The sequence below is a fragment of the Podarcis filfolensis genome (genome assembly GCF_964270895.1).
Source record: "Podarcis filfolensis genome assembly, chromosome: 8".
Lineage (NCBI taxonomy): Eukaryota > Metazoa > Chordata > Lepidosauria > Squamata > Lacertidae > Podarcis > Podarcis filfolensis.
This window is the reverse complement of record NC_139611.1, coordinates 26,487,332-26,508,837: the sequence shown is the minus strand read 5'-3', so window position 1 is coordinate 26,508,837 and position 21,506 is coordinate 26,487,332. Positions and strand designations below refer to the sequence as shown.

Sequence of the window (21,506 nt, the reverse complement as noted above, 5' to 3'; positions counted from 1 at the left end):
AGCCAGGTCAAACTGAGCGGGAAAAACAAAAAAGCCTCTGGTGCACTGTGGATTTTGGAGGGGATATTCACTGAGACCTTTCACAAGCACCAGAGGAGAAAATGGCAGGGAACCCTGGGATAGAGATAAGTTTCTTTCACTCTTCCATAGAACCCCATGGGCTCATGCAATGAAGCTGAATGAGGAAAGACAAAAAGAAGGACTTATTCACATATTGCAGAGTTACAGCTATGGAGTTATCTATGCAAGATGGATGTTACAATGAATATGATTTCCCAGCTTTTGAAGTACAGAAAACTGAAAAACATCTGTTGCAACTATGCATCCATTCCTGTGGCATAAAATATGAACATATTAGGGCTGCAACTTTAATAAATAGGGCAGATTTATCTATTAAAATATGTTTTGAGGCACTAAAAAGGTACTTGGGTTAAAAAAATCCAAAACTTTAATTTGAAAGTTTCCTGTACAGTATAAAGCTTGCAGGACCAGGAGGTGCTTGGCAGCAGATTGGAGGGCTCCTGAAATTAATAATGGTTGTACAGTATTACCACTACCACTTTCTGTCCTAAATGTATGCTTTTAAATTAAATTAATCTTTGCAACAATTATAATGGTGATAATACTAACAGCCGTCCTAACATTATCATTTTTAAATGGAATAGTTGCTATAACAATAAAAAATATAATTGCATCAATAAAAAATTATAATTGCAACAATGAAATTAATCAGCGCAGTAATAAGAAAAACAGGCACAGTAATAAACAGATAATGCAATTAACACAAAGCATAATTAATTAATTAATTAATTAATGGATTAATAACGATCTTTTTATTTGCTTTTTGCAAATAAGGACCCATGCAGACACAAGCCCCTCCAGAACCCAGCAGAACAGCCAATGATGGCAGGGACCAAGGGAGATCCTCCAATCGGACAGAGATCTAGACACTTTAAACCATTGAAGTAAACCACTGAGAGGACCCCTTGGTCAATCAGAACTGCGGATTCGCTCCCCACCCCCTCCATTGGTCACAGTGCCCCTTTTGCGCCTCCGCCAATCAGAGCCTTTGTTTAGGGTTAACAAGGCGAGCAGGGGCGTGGCTGCCTGTCAATGCCAGCTGACCAATAGGAGCGCGCATCGGATTCCAGCCCCCGCCTTCATTCTCCCTCTCTGCTCCCTTCTCTCCCTTTGGGACGCGGCTTCCTCCCTCCCTCCGGCGTCGCGCTTCCTCGCCCTATTCGCTGCCTCGCATTTGCGTCACGGTTTTTCCCCGCCGCATCCATCCTAACGCCCTCATTTGGCACGGCTATTGGCTGAACCACCTGCCATCAACCCTCTCCGCCCCTTTCTAGAGTCTGATTGGCTACTCTCCCCACTCTAGAGAGTCCCTCTGCCTCTCCCCGCTCCTTTCATCATGGCCGCACTAGCGCCTCTGATGCGCCTCCCTCCTCTTCTCCCGCCCACTCGCCGACTTAGTCGCCCATAGGCCGGCGACGGTGCCAGTCAGGCCCATCCTCCCTTCCGGCTCGCCTCTGCTCAGCGAGGGTTGGCGGAGGCAGGCATCAGTCCGCGAAAGGCCCAATGGGAGCGCCGCACTGCCTGTGAGGCGGCGGCTGGGGGGGGTCGGTTGGCTGGTCCGGTGTCGGAGGCGGCGGCGGCGGCGAGGGGACGCAGGCAGGCAGGCAACAACGGCGGCAGGGGCTGGAGGTGGACGGCAGGGGGGTAACAACAGCGGCGACAGCAGGGGAAACTGGTGGGGGGGCCTGAGAGAGAGGGAGCGGAACCGGAAATAGGTCGGCAGGAGGAAGGGGCGGGGGCAGCAGGCGGTGGCGGCAACGGCAGCGGCGCGCGCGCCTGCCTGGATCCCGGTCGCGAGGAGGAGGCGGCGGAGGAGGATGTGGCGCGCGGAGGGGAAATGGCCGCCGAAAACAAGCCGGAAGGTGAGCTGTGAGGGATGGGACGGAGGGAACCGAAGCGCCGGCAGGACAGACCCGGCTGGTTTCACTGACTGATGGAGGGGACGGCGGGAGGGTGGCCGGGAGGGCTGAGGGGACACGCGGCGGGGGCGCGCAGGCGGGAACGCGCGCGCGCGCGCAGGGGGGGGGCAGCCCCCTCCCTCGAATTCCGCTCCCGCCCCGCCGCCTCGCGCGCGCTTCCTCCAAAATTCTTCCAAACCAGTCCAACGAGGCGGTGTCTCGGCTCGGCGTCTCGGGTCGGTCTCCCGGCCCGAAAGTTTCGAGGAGCTGCTGCCGCTGCTGAGGGGAGGGGTCGGCGGAGGGGGCAGCCTGGGGGCGGGGAATGGCCGGCCAATGGGAGAGGGGGGGCGAGGAGAGAGGGGGCGCGCGCGCGCGCGCAAACCCCTCCCCCGCCTCTGCTCCTGGCGACCCTCCGGAATAGGATTCCGCCTCTCATTGCCTTGCATGACAAGTGAGGCGGGGGGTGGGGGTGGGAAGAGAGAGAATCGGGGGGTCTTCCCTAGGCGAACGGGGGTTTGCCCCTGGGGTGGTGGTGATGGAGTGGGTGTCCGTCTTGAGCTGCAAGGAGAATGCTGGAGGGGCGCAAAAAGAGAAGAGTTTGGCGTGGGAACACAAAACACACATACACACGTCTGTGCCTCTTGTTTGTTAGGCTGGGGGGTGGGGTAGGAAGCAGCACTTTTAGGCAGAAATCAAAAATATTTGCCTTTAGGTGCTGAATACCTAAAAGAAAGAAAAGAAACCCCTAGAGGTGACGTCTGCCTGCTCCGTGGAGCGTGTTGGAGTTGGCATGTCCCGCGATTTGGGCTGGCTGGCCAGTTCTGTCAGTGCACTGTGATGACGTCCAAGTGGGGAGGGTTGGGTGGGTTAAGGTCCTGTGTGCTAAGAGAGTGGCTGTCTGGCAGCAGTGACATGCTCATACACCCCTGTGAGCACCAAAGGCATAAGCAGCATCTTTCTCTGTGTGAGGATTGCAAGCGGACAAGCCCTGCCTTTGAACACATGGTTCACCTGCCAGGGTTTGCCAGGCAAAGGAGCGACAGAGCCACCTGTTCTCCTTGTCAGTGGAAAGGTCTGTGAAAGTCACTCTTTGCATACTGGGGAAAGAGCACTGGCACTTTCTCTCCAGTCTCTGGCACTGGAAGGTTGCGATTGCCCTCACTTCCTTTCATATATTTAAGCAGGACATGGGATTGGTGCCTTTTCGTGTTGGGATATTGCTGACCCACACAGTAATCTGCCAATGGCAAATGCAGGTGAAAGTGGGCATTTACTTGTCAGTTTGGAAGATCCGTGCCTGATTGCATACAAGGACACAGGCACTCTGCTGTACGGTGTTGGTGGGACAGGCCTGCTTACTGAAGGCAGGGTAAGGTTTGAGCCATAGTAAGGTCACAGCAGGCGTTGCTATTTGTGCAATTGGAGGGAAGGGATGTTTGACTTCTCCAGATGTAGGGAAAGAGAGGCATAATTTTGCCAGCTCTTTTGCTGGGCTGTGGTAAGATGTGGTGGAGTAAGGGGCAGGGGAAATATATACATCCAGCCTTTTTATGTGGGGATCCGGTTTGCTGTTGTCACTGACAAGGGCAAGGCCTTGGATCATTAAAAAATATAACCCTGTTGATCCTTGGTAGCTAGCATGGGCAGAGAAAAGTGCTGTGGTACGTGCATGATTAATATGTGCGTGAAAAAAACATCAGTGTTGTGGACCAGAGAAAGAGGCAATGTTCTGGGCAGCCAAGGGCATGCCTTAAAAAGTAAGCTGGAGGCCAGGTCTTCCTTTCTGTTGGTGGGGGTGGGTGGGAAACTGAATAAATTGAGTGGAGGACAGGGCCTTGCATCTCATGGCAGCTGAGGCATTACCATATTGCTCCAAATAGTCTATCCTCTGCTGCTGTTCAAGGAGAAGGTATGGTATTGCTGCTTGGAGGTGCAAGTGGAGGCTACAGCAGTGTCATGCACGTAGGTATTTGGCATGCACAAGTAGAGAGGCAGCCGTTTGTATAGAATAATGAATATGTGTGATTTAAATGTGTGCATGATAGCATTTTCACCCTTATGTATGCTCCACGGGCCATCTCTGGGTAGTACAGGCACACCTGTGTGGCTGGACATTCGTCTCTCCCTCTCCGTATAGAGAAGTAAATAAATTTGATGGCATTTACCCAACTTTATGCTTAGGTTTGTAATTGACCCACATCTGCTTGTTTCCTTATGATGCTTCCCCTTGTTGCTTCCTCTCTGTGTTGTGGGCCTAGTGGGGCATGGGCTGGCTATTCAACCCTTGGTTTACTACCTCTTCCGCATCACGCTGTAAGACATCTGAGAGGGGACATGTTTTTAAATGGGGTTGATTGACTGCTTTCAATTCACCTTCACCTCTTGGCACCATTTTGTTTCTCCTGTATATACTTCAGTCACAGGTGCAATATGGCCTAATTGATGCTGAGCCATAACAATCTTAATATGCCTCCCTCACCTGTAGGTAGGTGTGTTGGTGCTATCCATTTAGGAACATTGGAAGCTGCCTTCTGTTGAATCAGTCACTTGATCCATTGAGCTCACTGACTGGCAGTGGCTCTCCATGCCTGGAGATGCTAGGGATTAAACATAGGACCTTTCACATGCAAAGCAGGTGCTCTATCACTGAGCTACAGCTTTTTTTTTTTGCCTTGCATATGGGAAGGGCTGATCCTGCCAGTGTGTGTTCATTATAGGACACACAACCACAGTGGCCCATGCAAAGTGAAAGCTGGGGCACATGCACCCAACTGTACCAGTGTTTCTTAGGGAAAGGGGCTAGGCATTCTAGGTGTGACTTTTCAAAATGGGGATTGGTAACCATCTACTACAGAGTAGTACTAGCTCATTAGTAAAGCACATGCTTTGCAGCAGGCATCTCTGGTTAAATAATCTTAAGTAAGAAGGTTTGGGGAAAACCTCTGTCTGCTGGAGACCTTGGAGAGCCCTTGTCAGTTGGAAATGGTGTAGATCATATTGAGCTAGATGGACCAGTGGGGTGTGGCTCAGTGTAAGGCAGTTTGAGATGTGGGAATTGCCATTCATAATAATATGCCCACTCAATAAACATACCCAATGTGTGATGTTATCAAACATTCTTTTCTAGTAGTACAGTATTTTGCCTTAGTGGCATGATCTTCCTTCCTTCTTTCCTTCCATCCTGTTGTTGTTTATTAAATTTGTATACTGGGCTTCAGCTGAAGATCCCAGGGCTGTTCACATGTGTGATGTGTGTACTTTTTTCTTGTGCAAATCAATCGATCTGTTCTAATGCTTCAAATATGTAAATGTGCATAACTTGTGTCTACATATCTCCATCAGAAGGAATTGCTCAATGCATATCTTCCTTGCATATGTCCTTATGTGCCTGTCTGTTAAAATATTTAGGCAATAATCCATGTGCATGCCATTTTCTTGGTGTAGGTTAGAATTATTTTGGTCCCACAAAATATTTGGAATGTCCAGTAAGCAGAGGAGTTTCCCATGTTTTGAATCAGTGGGTTTAGAGTTTGCTTTGGGGCATGTTGGTGCAGGTGAGATACTGGCGTCAAAGGCCTAATATTCAAAGTAGTCTAAAAATGAGAATGAAAAAAAACCCCACCTGTGATTGGGATATGGTATCTGAGGTGCTACGAATCAATCTCAGGTGGCTCGTTTTATGTATTACAAATTAGCATTCAACTTCTTTTTTGATCAAGAGCTAAAACTTTTAGCTGAACTAAAATAAAGTTGGTATGGTGCATGTCTATGCTTTAAACATTACTGCACAATGGGAGTGGTGTAGTAATTGAAATGGTGGCAGTTGTAATCAAGGACTCTAGCCAGGGATAAAATGAGGGATCAAATTGTTTGTTGTTTACAGCATTTTAAAGCAATAAATTTTATATTAAAATCAAATTGATTTTGTTAATGAATTCTCCACAAGTGTTTGAACCTTTTGTGTGATGTACAAAAGTCTTATTGAGATGTCACCTTGGTCTTGGAATTAATTAAAGCTCAATAGGTAAAAAAAGATGACTTGTGACGGGAAGAGGTAAAGCCTGTAACTTTTTGGTGAAGTTGCATGAAGAGAATACGGTTTTGAAAATCGGAACACGAGGCTTTTATTGCATAGCCACAAGGGGGTAGTGATGTACTGTCAAAGAAATTTGTAGTGTATTGGCTGATCCCTTTAAGAACATTTTAAATATACACATTGGGCTGGTATATATGAATGCTAACTCTGTGAGATATTTAATTTTTTTTGCAAGTAAAGGTTTTCAAGGGTTAAACATGTCCTGTCTTTATATAGGCTGTGTAATGCTGGATGGTTAAATGTTCTTTTCTGTGCTTCTGTAGTCATACCTGCGTACACTTGCCAAGGCATCGGTTGCAATCAAAGTTGTTGTTTTGCATATTGCATTTAGAACTTCAAAAGTACTAAGGTGGCATGAGGTGAGGTGGGAAGCTGTGCCCAAACCTTAACCATACGGATATGACAAGTAGGGGATGTTTACTCTTGAGATTAAAAAGCAGGTTCCAAACAGCAAAAAACAAAACAAAAACCCATATGTGAATTGTTTTCTTTTTGTTCAAGGCTTTCATTCATTTGCATAACTTTGTCAGAAACATGCAACATTGCCTTTATTTGTACAGTGCTAGCAGGGCTGGAAAGCAACTTGAAATTTCTAGATGTAGTCAATGGGTTTTCAGTCGGTAGTAGTATCAGATGTCACAGAGGACTTGCACCCAATCAAACTGTTGTGGCTGGGTACTTGGGGCCCTGCATGCTGGAATGGACTTTGGGGGGTCTGAGGGAGTGAAATGGCACATGTTCTCTTTCCTTATGGAGATGCTGCTGAAACAGTATAGAAAGGAATGTTAATATGTGTTTGCCTTAATAGAGAAGGTGAAGAGTCTTTTGTTAACATAGTAGGTCAAAGGATGCCATTCAAAATCTTCCACCACTTTTATAACTCTTGTGCTTTAAAATACCTCATTTGCAACTGCACATATTCAGCTAAACATGTACTGTAGTTATACAATGACCCACATCTTTCCCCCCATTCACAAAATCACTGACTTGAGCTCCCAAATTCATGGCTTCTGCACGTCCATTTGCTGTGCGCCGTGGAAGTTTCGGGATAATCGAGCTTGCGTGGGTGAGTAAATGGAGAGGAAGATGCTGGCTTTGCCTTCTAAGATGCGAATAAGCATTTTCCTCACGTAAAAGGTTGTTGATGTCCTGTTTTGGTACAGGCATTACTTGAGGTGAATGAATTTCATGTGGGCTAGTAGTTATAAGCCATAAAGTTGCTTGAATAGCGCTTAAAGCTTCATTCTTGTACAATGTTCAGGAAGTCTAGTTCTTTGGGGACTGCAACAGCTGTTGGTGTGTTGAGACGATTAACCTGCAAGGTCACTTGTTTCTCTGCTGCAGAAGGTCTGCTGTAAGCCTTGACTTGCACCCTGTTTAAGCAGGAAGGTGTCATGTAGTCTTGCCATGCCATGTGATAGTAGTGTTGTCATGTGATATTCATGCATTGGTGTTTAGAAATGTCTCTTCATGTATTGCCCTTCCTCAACTACATTCCTGGTCCTTGTAGATAGTAGATGTAAATGCTGGCATTTAAATTAACATCCAGAAAACTCTTGCTCATCATCAAACTCCTGTGAGCTCTCTCAGATTGCCATATTCCAAACTGCTTGATCCCCACCCAAAAAGAACATTTTACCTCCATTACTTTGTGTTTACTTTGTCTGTAAATTATTACATAATTTTAAAATGGGTTACACTGTCCTTTACAGTAGCTCAGATTGTTCTAGACATCCTGACATTAACTTGTTTTCCACTTAGTAAATATTTATTGCTATTTTAGTGAGCTGGCCTGTGGGTGGCCTTTCTCTCTTTCTTGGAGGGGGGGAAACGGCAAAAATTCTTTTTTGCTTTGCTTAATCACATGATACTTAACCTCTGTCAAAAGTATAAAGGGAGCCATTTCTCTCCTTTAATGATTGTACAAAGACAAGTATTTCACTAGTGGTTTATAATTGGAGATGCTGTTCCGGTTAACTTATAAAACTTAATGTTTAATAATCTCTGGACTTAACTGCGTGTGAAATCAAGTGGGCTGACCATTCTCAGGTCTGAGAATCTGACTGTATTTTGTAAGCCATTGATGCACTCCCTAAGGCACCATGGATGAAGTGGAAAGCGCTGGTGCTAAGAAGGAAGTCATGTTTATCCATTTGTATTGAAGGGTGGCTGCCTCTTAACTGTTCTCTGCCACCCACAACAGGGGGGAATAAATGACAAGGGAAGGGTGTCATTCTCAGTGGAGGGTTTTTAGGGATGTTCTTGTAGTACAAGAGTCTTGCCCCTGTTGTGAGAATGGTTTGAAAGTATGGTTGTTAAATTGTTTTCTGTCCAGAGTGCTGTACTGTATGGCCTTGTGGCTCACTTGGGGTGATGATGTACTTCCTGGGGGTGATAATGTTACCAGAACACAAGCATGGAGAAATAGTCGTCTCCACCAGGGCAGATAATTCAGCATTTAAAACTCATTTCTCAAACTGCCAGCCATATTTCTGGAGTCAAAAAAGTGTGCGTGGATTTTGAAGTGTTAAGTATTCAAGTGAATATTTATAGCAAGGCATAGAATGGGGTTTGGGGGGGGGACCATGAACAGATTAGTTAACAGGTGAACGCAGATAGCTGTGCTAAGTGGATTCTCTATTGTATAGATTTGAAATAGCTTCTTGCTGAGCTGCTTCTTGGTAAAATTGAGCATTTAATTTGAAAAATGAAGACCTTTGTGGAGTGTTAAAGCTAAGGGAAAATGTAGCCTGTGCCTATAGTTTAGGACTGGCAGTTATAAAACTTAATCTTCAGCGGGCTGGGGATTGGAACGGCATCTGATGATGTCTCTTGCACAACATAGACATGTTATGATCTGGTTTTAAAGAAAAGCATGTTGTTGTTGTTTTTTGTGTAAAAAAACCTCTCTGTCCAAAGGTCTTGCTCATGTTGGAGTTTGGACTTTGAAGGGCATTTCCTGTGGCCATCTACTTTGATTCTCTTGCTTGTAAAATGTACTGCATGACGGCGGCTACTGCTGTTGAAGAACTGTTCTGGTTTTATTGACCAACCATAGGCTGGGGGCAGCAAATCATCAACAGAAAGATCTCTGCTGTCGAATTTGCTATTAGTTCAGCTGGAAGCCTTAGCTGCCCCTGAGGTTTTCATACATGACTGGAATGGGAGCAAGGCTTTCAGCGTTTAAGCAACAAATGGCTGTTCTGGAATAGGGTTCACTTTAAAAATGAAATTGTGCCCCCTCTTAAATTTACAGATTTTCGTCACTTGTAGAAATATTAACATCTAACTTTAAACTGATGGCTTCATCTAGAAGTGGACACAGATCAATTTTTGAGTATATTTAGAAATGTTACAAAATTAAAGGTTTAGTAAATAGGGTAGGAAACTTGGACTGGCAACTTTCCCCCAGGTTTTTTTTAATGGAATGTGACTTTCGCTTTGCATTTTGATGCCTAGGAAACTGGGAAATACTGTAGTTGATAGTCCAGTCAGGTTTTGTCTTTTGGCTCCAGGCCCCGACAAAGATGCAAGGAAGCTTCTTGGTTCCAAAAGGTCACTGTAGGGAAAAGAACTGGAGAATTTCTGTGACCCATTGATTTATTCCAATATATCATTTTGAAATAACTGCAAGTGTATGGATGTGTATGTTTGTGTGGAAAGGACAAGTTCTTTGCTAGTGATTATCAGGAATCAAATGGGAATGAAAATAAGAGGGTACAGGTCTGTAAGGCTATTCTCTCCCGAGACCGGTATTATTTGGCCTAGTGCAGCTGCATTTGAAATATGGGTTACTGTTCTGGTTGCTTCATCTCAAAAATGATAACTGCTCTTTCCCATTTTTTCAAAAGACAACCAATGCAATCAAAAGGTTTCAAGCACCTTTACTATGGGCAAAATATCGGGGGCTTTTTAATTTAGAAGAAAAATGACTAAAAGGGGAATAATGGTTTTTAAAACTATGTAAAATGTAGAGAAAGTGCAGATATATTTTTGTTCTAACTTGTAATACTAGAGCTTTGGGTTATCTAATAACTCAATGGCAGGAGATTCAAAACAGTCACAGGAAAAGCAGTTCACACAAACAGGAAGGCATAATAATGGTATGAAATTCAGTTGTGTGAGCCAGAAGATGTGGTGATGGCCATGGACTGATAATGTAGAAAAAGGCATGGGGTTGGAGAAATTCTGGGAGATGAAAGATGGTCTTAATGGTTCTTCAGAGTGAAATTTTGAATCATATAATCTACCAAAAATGCGTCAAATACCCTTAATTAATTGGCACCTAGTTTCCCATCTTCATTTGATGCTTTTTAAAGTTTTGTTTATTAAATATAGATGTGCAATCTAAATTTTATCTGTTCTATAATAATCTAAAGTTTCCTATAGCTAAATATATTTGGAGTGAAATATTTGATTAGGAAAAACATTTGAAGCACAATTACAGTGCAATCCTAGACAAGTGTACTTGGACAGAAGTCTCACTGAATTCTTGGGACTTAGTCCAAGCTAAGTATGTGTAGGTTTGCAGCCTTAATGTGGTTTCAGTGTTTAAACAAATCCAAAGCTTTCCCTGGAAATTATTTTTATTGCCATTCTTGTAAAGACATGACTATTCAGCAGCATGCACTTCCCTTGTATCATTTAAGAAGAAAATAACAAGGCATTTAAACCTATTAATAAGCTAGTTTCAATCTGCCCAAAGACCCACGTATTGAATATTTTCCAGGTAAAGTCATCTGAGAAAGTAATTAAAATGTTGAAATTGCCCAAATGCAGTGGCATTCTATCTACTCATTAGATTAATCATTAAGAAACTATGCATTTCTAGAACTGGGGAAAAATTGTGTGGAAATAAAAATGGACATTTTCCTGCTCTGCTTCACTGGTTATTCTCTCTAACTGTTGAATGGAGTCTCCAGGATTGGAAACAATGGGCTTCTGAATACCAGTTGCTGAAGATACATAATATTGTACAGTGGTACCTCTGGATGCGAACGGGATCCATTCCGGGGCCCCGTTCGCATCCTGAAGTGAACGCAACCCGCGTCCGCGGGTCGCAATTCACCGCTTCTGTGCATGCCGTGACATCATTTTGAGTGCCTGCGCAAGCAGCGAAATCCAGAAGTAATGGACTCCATTACTTTTGGGTCGCCGCGGAGCGCAACCCGAAAATGCTTAACCTGAAGCTACTTCAACCCGAGGTATGACTGTGGTTGATCTTGTGTGTTGTTTGGTGACTTCCTGGAAGCAGGAGGTTGGTTTGTTGGAAAGCCATTGGGGAATGAGGGTGTTGTCCCTGGGCTTCTCCCCCTCACATCTTCTTTTCATGCTATGTGTAGTTATCTTCTTCCTGCTCTTTTCTTGAAATTGACTACAGCTGCTGTTTATATCTTGGTTATGAAGAAGTCTTTCCTAAACATGCTGCCTGAGGCAAGGGAGTTGTAGTCCAAAACATCTATGGGCACCAGCTTGGGGAAGCATTGGCAGAGTTTCTTGGTAGGGCGTATACTACCTTACAATGTGAAAGTTGTAATGTTGGGATATATATTTATTTATACAGTCGTACCTTAGAAGTTGAATGGAGTCATTCGGCTTCCAAAACGTTTGGAAACCAAAGTGCGTTTTCTGATTGGCTGCAGGAAGCTCCTGCAGCCAATCGGAAGCCACGGAAGCCCCATTGGACGTTCGGGTTCCAAAGAACGTTCGCAAACCAGAACACTCACTTCTGGTTTGTGGCGTTCGGGAGCCAAAATGTTCGACTTGCAAGGCGTTTGGGATCCAAGGTACAACTGTACAGAGGTTGTTTTTTTTAATTCCAGTACAGGTAACTACTTTTTCTTGTTGCAATTTTGTTCCTACACTTGTAGATTCTTATCTCTTACTACTTTAGCTTTTACAATAATTATGGAAAAGACAAGTGCCCTGTAAAAGGCGAGAAAACAATTTTGCAGGCTTTGAAAAACGACTGCCTGGAAGCAAACCTAAATGGTACAAATGCAGCCGCTCCAGGGCTTATACAAAAAAGGCCAGCTAGGCTGCGTGGAGCTGGAAACTGCCCTGGCGTGTATTGCTGCTTTGTTCAGTTTTCAAGCACATGTTGAGCTTGCAGTCTGTCACCCAGATGGCTATTTTTAGCACTACTACTGCCGCTTTCAGAATTTCTCCCTCCCTCCCCCCTTTCCACTAAACCTTCTTGTTAAATAATATTCTTAGATGTATTTGATCTTACTTGGCGATTTGAGCCTGGCTTCAAACCTGTGCAGTTCATTTTATGCATTTCGTCTTCACTCTGCTTTCTCATGCATAAACTCAACGGGACTTAAGAGATAGCAGCTTGAGAATGTACATCATCATCATCATCATCATCATCATCTGGATTTCTTACACACCCTTCACCCTGAGGTCTCAGGGTTGTATGGCAGTGCAACATTAGAAGCAGTTAAAACAGCTGAAAAGCAAAAGAATTTGGTGAGATATATATGTCGAAGGCCGGGGCAAAGAGGTGAATTTTCAGCATACAATAAAACCTATATACTGAAGTGCAATAGGGACGCGGGTGGCGCTGTGGGTTAAACCACAGAGCCTAGGACTTGCTGATCAGAAGGTTGGTGGTTTGAATCCCTGCGACGGGGTGAGCTCCTGTTGCTCAGTCCCTGCTCCTGCCAACCTAGCAGTTCAAAAGCACGTCAAAGTGCAAGTAGATAAATAGGTACTGCTCCGACGGGAAGGTAAATGGCGTTTCCGTGCACTGCTCTGGTTTGCCAGAAGCGGCTTAGTCATGCTGGCCACATGACCCGGAAGCTGTATGCCAGCTCCCTTGGCCAATAAAGCGAGATGAGCACCGCAACCCCAGAGTCAGCTATGACTGGACCTAATGGTCAGGGGTCCCTTTACCTTTACTGAAGATGCACCTCTGTGGGGAGGGAATTCTACAACTTCGGGGATGCCACGGGGATGTTCTCTCTTGGGCCAGCACCCCTCAAACATTTGTGGGTGGTACGACTACCCAAGAGGGCCCACACTCTCGAGATGGTCTATATAGGAAAGGAGGTAGCCTATTCAGATATTTGTGGCCTGTAGTGTTTGGTGAAGTATGGTGCTGCTGTGATCTCTCTCCGCGCCTCCCCCCCCCGCCTTGTACATATCCACCTAAGTCAGCTGGGAGACGAAAGTGAACAGAGAAGTAGCATAGTTTGAATAGGTAGTAGCAGTTAGCTGCATGAGAGTAATTGCATTGAGGAGTTCTGTCATCACATTATTATGTAGTGAGAACTTGATGGGAGTAATCAGCTTGTTTGTGATCCAGAAGAACTGTGTGCAGGGTAAATAAATGACAAGATGTTCAGTCCAAAATATTACTTTTCCAGGCTTCAGGAGAAATGTCTTGAATTGGATAATCATACTGCAGTATGTCTCCAATGACATCTTTATTTCCTCTCTCAAAAATACTTCCCTGAACTCTAAAATTGCTTAGAGGCATAATCTAGTGATTCTGCCAAAGAGCAGTAACATCATTAAATACTTTTCACTGTTTGCATTCATATCCTGGCTGTTGAATTTGTTGGGAGTATACCTGCCCATGCAGTGGCTTCCTGCCCACCGCCTGATCTTGTGTAGCAGATTGTTTAGTTCTAAAACAGAGGTTTTCTGCAAGCCTCGTTCTGGTGGTTCACAGTATGCCTGTATTAAATAATTGTATTGAACTTTAATTGTATTTTTATTGCTGCTTTTAATTCTTATTGTGTATATTATTGTATTACAATATGTATTCTTCGGAAGGTATACAGTAAAATACAACATAAGACATAAAAGAAGCCGTAAAATACACTTGGAAATAATCCAGCACAGTGCATTACAATTGCTGCAATAGGCAGAAAAATCATTTAAGTAGTCCTCCAATACAATCAGCAATTTTTAAGTGGAGAAAAAGTTTGAGAACTACTGTTCTAAAACATAACTATTACCTTTTTGTGACCTAATCTTGAGTGTGTTGAAATTACAAGGGCAGGAGAAGACTTGACCTGACACAGCTGTTTGTCAGTGTTGGGAGGAACAGCCAAGCAGTGCAAGCGTGTTGCTTTTGTATAGTTGGAATAGGCTGTAGGTAGAACAAGACTGCATGTTCTGTGCATTTGTTTTATATTTGTAAACCAGTTAGAAGCCATTTTGGCATATAAGTGGTATATAAATTAATAAATGATGATGGTATTATAAACATGTGTAAATATCTGCAGTCACAGTGGCCAGTATAATGCTCTTAGGGATTTGTTCTTGTGTCCTTGGCTCTTTGTAGGATGGATAAATACAGTATGTTAAATGAAGCATTTTGAACCCGAATGGAAGGTCTGTTTTATGGGACCCTTTGGTGGGGGATGTACATTGCAAACAGTAAAAAGTTATTTGCACCAAAGCTTTGATAGTTAAAGGCCTACAGTTCCAAATCTATTGGATCACCAAATATTTAAGAACTGGTAAAAAAAAAAGAGAGGGGTATGCGTATGTGTATATAGAGGAAGGGAGGGAGGCATGATTTGTTTGCTGTTGTATGTTTCAAATTTTTATTGTCTATGTTGCCTCCTTTGGGAGGATGAAGTGCAAGGAATGTGAATGAGGCTATAAAACCACCAAGACTTTATAGAGTGTAATTAATTCAGAATCCTTTATGGACTTTTATTGGTTGGCCTTCTCTCCCTTCCCTCACTTACCTTTTAGACTTTTAAGATTTTTGTACCATGGAGTTTAGATGATTGCTTTGCAGAACTTGGACTGCTGTCCAGTCCAATTTTCCAATTTTTAAGTCCCACTGAGTTCAGTTAGTAATTCCTAAGTTTTGGCTTAGTGTACTACACCCAAGACACTTACGAACGATGCCTTACCTGAATATGTAGCCACTTTGCTATTTTGCCACGGGGAATTTTTTTCTGCTTGAGCTGTATTGATTTTTTTTTTTAATGACGTGGAGCTCTTGTTCCTAATATTGAATTCAGTTGTGGTCTGCCACTTGCTGCTCCATGTTCTTGCCTCCTTTGCCCCAATTTTTGCATTTGTCCACTGTGCACATGAAATGAATAGTTCAGTGTATAAAGTGTGACAGTTTGGTTCTTAGCTCTATTTTACCCTTCCAGTCAATGTGAAGTTTGTATGGGTTCAAGAAATGGATAAGAGGCCTTCACCGGTTTGGTCCTTCATGAGGGTTGTTGGCTGTGCAGGACTCAAGAGAAGACTCAGGATTCACCAGCTGACCATTGGTTCTTGCTGAAAGCCCTGTGATAAGCTTTGAAGCTCTGACAATCAGCTGATCAGCAGTGCCTGCAACCCCCCTTTTGGCCTAGTGCAACTTCAGCTGCCCACAGCTGATGCACATGGCTTTTTCAAAATGGCCTTGTGGGTCAGATGAGGAAGCCTGGCTGGTCTAATTAATTCTGCAAGCTGGAGGTTCCCTGCCCCTTCCTGAAGCGATAAAAAGTTGATAGTTCTTGTAGGGACACGGATCCCGTTCGCATCCAGAGGTACCACTGTATATCCAGACCAAAGGCTCCATATTTTGGTTTGTACTAAGCAGTGACTCCAGTTGCCGAAAGTTGATAAGAATAAAATGACGCATGATCTCCATGTCTTAACAGTTTCTTTACTCTGGCATCAGAACATGTGTAACCCAACAGTACTTCCTTTTCTCTCCCTTTTTATGTTACGTAGATGCTTCAAAGAGGAGCAGCTTTGCTTGATGTTCTGTCATGCAAGCAGCAACTTAGTGTGAATTTGAAAGAATGAAAAGACAGTTTAGATCTGAATGCCAGATCTTTGCTTTAAATAAGGAGAATGATAAAATTGAGAGGCTTCATTTCTGTAATTTTGGTGTTCACTGTAGACTTAGTTCATCAAGGCAGCATGCATAGTCCTTCCCTCTCCCTCCCCACCCCTATTTTATCCTCCTAACAACCCTCTGAGGTAGGTTAGGCTTAGAGTTGGTGACTGGTCCGAGTCACCCAGTGAGCTTTCATGGCTTAAAGGGGATTTCAACTTGGGTCTCCCCAGTTCTAGACTGACAATCGCTATACCACACTGATCCCTGAGTAAAGCTTCCCTGTCTGTCTTGACCTGGCTCTGCTTCGTGTCTGAGCTTAAACATTTTATAGTACTTTTTTGTCTGGTGAAGCTGATAGATGCTTATAATTCAAGTCTTTCTTGAGGACTGTATTTTAGACCATGCACATTATTCCTTGTGTAAGACTGAAAGTAGAAAAACATTTGGAAATGTCAGTGGAAGATAATCTACTTTTCAGTGGGATAAGATGTTATTTCTATGTCTGTCTGCCCCCCCCCTTTTCTGCAAATTAAATGCAGCCTATATGAATAGCTGCTTGTTACCTACACCTTATTTTAGGCCCGGATGTGGTATTCTAACAAATCCTCAAATGTGCTCAGTGCACACAACTAAGGCTGATAGTAGAATAATTCACTGTTAGGTTGCTTGTACTGCATTTATGTTTTCCTTTTTGTTATCCAAACTTCTTTTGCTTTCAGATCTTTGATTATACAAACATACATGCTGAAAAATCTGGAGAGAGGGCCATATTTATTTTTAACTGGTATAAGCTTTTTTTTTACAGCAGCTTGGACAGTCCGTGCTGTAGAGTAATCATAAGAATTTAAGTTGAGAAGAACAAACCCTCCCCACAGCTGTGCAGTCTTCCTGTCCATCATGACTTGGGTTTGGCCTCCATGTAGGCGGCCATGCTCCAGCTCACTCTAGACATCTGGGAGACTTTGTGGTTTAGTAGCTGTTCAATAGCTATTGTGTTGCTTCAGGAGACTATAGCAGTTTGCAATGGCCAGGCCTCTGTCCTTTTGTATGTGAGGATTGGGATGCTATGGTTATATGGTTCATGCAGTGATCCAGAGCAGGAAAAAAATTCTGGTACTATGCTTTCCCATGGAAACGTATTCATTTCTCAAAATGTGTTGTTGAATAAAATGAATCAGTAGCACAGTGGCCAAGGTCACATGTCACTTTAAAGCATAGTTAAAAACAAGCTGTTGCTTAATGAAGGCAAGCAATGTGCTGGTGCATTTACTCCCCCTATTCCTGCCTTCGTTGCATTGGGAGGGAAATAAACCAGAAGCTGGCTCAGTGTTACTTGCAAACAAGCGCTCATGATCTGTTTCTCTCAAAACATACCACAAGCAGTAAGCCAAGAGCAAACCTTGGCTAATGAGATTCCAGTTGAATTTTCCAATTCAGATTCTGTTTTTCAAGTAACCTGTGACTGCTCCAATCATTTGCAGAAGTGTCAAGAGTTGTTGTGGTATTACTGAACCATACATGATCTCTTATACTGACCTGACATTCTCAGCACTATTGAACTTGCTCTTCAACTGTCATACCTGATTTTTTTGTGCGTGTGGAGATAGTGAATAGAGAACATTATTTTGCATTATTTTCCAGTCTAGAACTGGAAGTTATTTGTTGTACTCTTTCTGGTTTGTGGTCAACCCTACACCAAACCCAGGACTCAGGCTCTATTGCTGTAATCTAGGACTATTCATGATTTAAAAAATAAATAAATCCCCAAAGGGATTGTAGTTTAAAATTACCTCTTTAGCTCTCCCTTGTATAGAAGGCATACTGGGGTACTGGGAATGTCTTCTGTAGAAGTGGCAGCAGAGATTGGATTTGCTGTTCTGACACTTCATTTAGTACCACTTGGGAACAAAGCTGCTAGCAGCTTGTGTGGTTGGTTTGGAAAGATGTCAGCTCATAAACTTAGTCTCCGCTTGTGAGATCAAGGGACTATTATATCTGTGGTGTACAAGCTTAGATTTGTAGTGGCTCATAGCCTTATGGTCACAAGTGGTATTCGTAATGCGACAAGTTATGGAGATGAATTCTCTCTCTCTCTCTCTCTCTCTCTGTGTGTGTGTGTGTGTGTGTGTGTGTGAGAGAGAGAGAGAGAGAGAGAGAGAGAGAGAGAGAGAGAACTTGAACCTTTTGCATCAGAGAGGAGGAATAAGTTCTAAGTCTTGTTTTCTGATGTATTGTATTTACTTTTTTCCTCTTTGTAGATGATCATGGAAACAGCAATGGAAGTCATGTAAAAATCTTTTTACCGAAAAAGCTGCTTGAATGTCTACCAAAATGTTCCAGTTTACCAAAAGAGAGGCACCGTTGGAACACTAACGAGGTAGATACATCCAATTTCTGTGTTTTTCACTGGCTGGATTGTTTAAATCATAGCACATTGGAATCAAAATCTTGTTCAGAAAGACTCTGCCACCATCAGTGTAAAGCCACTCCCCCTCCCCCGGCAAGAATTGTCAATCAAGTCATTGGAAACTTAGCACGAAGTTTGAATTGTTTGTGTTTTTAAAAACAAACAGGCAGAATTTGTGGGCTCTGCTGCATGTGGCAGGTGTTGGCATTTGTTTGCATGTCTTGCATTTTCCTTCTCTCCAAGGTATAGTTAAGATCTGTGTGAATCTGATGTAAATGCTCTTACACTTGTCAGGAATTAATGAAGACGTAGCTATGGTGCATCTTTGTCTCAAGTGTTAATTTGATAAAGACAGGAGGAAGATGATAAAACTTCCCAACAGCAGAACTGCTCTTGGCCCTGCTTGCACAATAACTTCCCTGCTTTTCAAATTGCTTTAATATAGCATCCTCTTGACGGTATAAAGAATGAAATCTAGCCATGTATGAAACATTTGGTAATGTGCATAAAGGCTTTCAGAAATATTTAGTCTCTGAGGAATGTAGCATTCTCATGTCAATTTTAAAAAATCAAACCTTTTAAATTCCAAGATATAGTGGTCAAGTGTGGTTTGTTATAATGCAAAAATATGTGAAGAGATGTGAACTCTATCCAAGCTCTTCTAAGTTCTTTGTTGACTTCTACAGAGTTAAGCACAGGCTTAAATCTCTGCTTTTGAAATGGGTGGGTCTTTAAAGAACATAATCTTTGTTTGGATTGTTCCTTGCATATCAAGCATTTTGGTGTAACTTTGGGCTGGGCGCTGCGCTTAAGCAGTCACACTCTGCAAAGGTTTTACTTGCAGCTTGTAGAAAAGTATAGGTTTGTCAAGAATAAGTGGCTTGTAAGTAGTTGTGAATATATGCAACTAACAATCTGTGAGGGAAATGTATATTTGATAGTTAACTTGCTAGTTGTCAGAGTTTCTTCAATACCTTTATCTGGTAACTTATTTCAGAAGGTTTCATCATAAATTGGGGGCACCATCTAGCTTAAGTTCAATGCTCTTAACATTCCATTTATTTTAGTGGAAATTTTTTAGCATGTGTGCAGTCAATGGGATTTACGCTACTTACCTTTGACAGGATTGTATCTGTGGTGTAGAACATGCACCTTCACAAGTTGGAAAAAGTGTTGATAGCAAAGTTATATTATCCTTGATTTCCCACTGTCTACCTTTGGTAACTTGTTTAGTATTTCATGGATTTTTTAAAAAAGCTTTTTGTGGTTCCTGAGTTCTGACATCTTAGGTGATAACTTCTGTTGGCTTTGTTGTAGCTTTACTTGGCTATTTGTCTTGCAGCCATGCACAATTTGTCTCTGTAATTAGTAAAGCTTTTCCACGTAGTACTCTTGATGTCGTTTGCAAACCATTTTGAATATAATTAGAAAGTTCTGCAGCTTTTAGCAGATAAGTAAGAAAGAGAAAAGTCAATTCCTTCTAAAGGGAGTATCAAGCCTGTGGGCCAATATCTTTTGGTCTTTCTCAAAAGCATTTTCTCTGATTTTAACCAAATCTCTGGTCTTTTCCATTTCTGCTTTGAAGGATATGAAAATAGCCAAGTGCCATTCATAAAAACTTGTGGGACTGGCTGCCACAGATTAGTTATTCATGATATGTTGATTCCTTAGGCCTAGAACTTCTACATAGACTGGAGATTTGAATTCCTGTTTGGGTTTAGGCAAGAAGCAGCTGAGTGAGAATCAACAATAGTACCTCCTCAGTACAGTTAGATAGATATAGGGCAGGGATGGGAGTGGGCCTATAGTCCTCGATGTTGTTGGACTCTTTCCCCACATGAGCATCAGCCAGCATGGCATAGTGGGTGTTGTAGACCAACAACATCTGAAGGGTCATAGCCTCCCTGTCCCTAATGTAAGGGCTGATCTTACTGTCATCCATACAGGATACCAATGAGGACCCCCACCCCCGAGTAAGATACAGAAATGCTCTTGCAGGTTAAAGATTTCTGAAAAATCCTTTTTAAAGAGTGCGAGTATGTTTGGAATAATCATAGAAACAAAAGGTGCCCAGATACATTGCCAGCTGTAGCTCTGAGATATAGCATGGTCCATGTCAATCGGTTTGACGAATGGCTTCCATTCATTCCGGGAGGGTGGGGCATGATGACAGAACAGCCTCTATTGGCTTGTGTACTGCTGGTCGGGGAGGGCTGGAGAAGGCCTCCAAGAACCTGTGGACAGGAGTTGTATTAGCAGTTGTGTGGGAAAGATGGCACATTCTCTGTGTAAGCCATAGAACAAATTGCAATTGTGACCTATGCAGCAACTTGCTTTGTTCTTAGAATAGTGTTGATCACAAATGTGTGTTCTACTTTGAGTTATGCAGCATAAACAGTTGTATGATCAGGCACGAAATAAATTGTTGACTTTGCAGATGGTGCTCTTGAAGTTGAAGATGTGTCTTTATGGAGAGATTAAAGAAAATGGTTTCAAGTTCTTCAGAGCTGCAGTTTCATTTTTACTGCACTCTTTCTCAAAAAAAAGAGCAGTTGCTCTTTTATCTTTGAGAATTCTTGGAGAACAGGTGAGGTCCCTACAGATTGGAGGTGGGCAAATGTTGTTCCCATCTTCAAAAAGGGGAAAAGGAAGACCTAGGTAACTACTGGCCGGTGAGCTTGACATTGATACAAGGGAAGGTCCTAGTTAATTCAACAACCAGCCTGTGAGCATTTAGAAAAGGATGCTGTAAATACTAAGACCCAGCATGGGTTTCCCAAAAATAAGTCATGCCAGACCAATCTGATTTCCCTTTTTGGTGGAATTACAAACTTAGTGGATCAGGGAAATGCCGTGGACATAGTGTATCTTGATTTCAGTAAGGCTTTTGACAAAGTGCCCCATCATATTCTTGTGAGGAAGCTGGTAAAATGTGGGTTGAGTGAGGCTTCAAGTTGCAAGAAAGAAGATTCCAACTAAACATTCAGAAAAACTTTCTGACAGTAAGAGCTGTTCAGCAGTGAAACAGACTCCCACGAGAGGTGGTGGACTCTTCTTCCTTGGAGGTTTTTAAGAAGAGGTTGGGTGTTCATCTGTCAGGGATGCTTTAGCTGAGATTCCTATATTGCAGGGGGCTGGACTAGATTCTATGGACTAGATCCAACTCGTAAGATTCTATGATTCTATGACCATACAGCACATTTTCTTATCTGTAAA

General features: G+C 43.0%; 1 protein-coding gene across 4 annotated transcripts in view; it reads left to right on the top strand.

Moving 5' to 3' along the window:
- Positions 1 to 871: 871 nt before the first annotated feature.
- Positions 872 to 21,506, top strand: part of CAMTA1 (calmodulin binding transcription activator 1) — a 701,783-nt gene continuing 681,148 nt past the window's right edge. Inside the window, exons 1-2 of one of the 4 annotated variants that reach the window (XM_083628408.1) lie at positions 872 to 1,943; positions 18,142 to 18,260. In XM_083628408.1, the coding sequence (XP_083484534.1) occupies positions 1,919 to 1,943; positions 18,142 to 18,260 (144 nt within the window). In that variant the 5' untranslated portion in view covers positions 872 to 1,918. The remainder of the gene's footprint in view (positions 1,944 to 18,141; positions 18,261 to 21,506) is intronic. The other 3 variants (XM_083628407.1, XM_083628410.1, XM_083628409.1) reach the window with 3 other exon arrangements.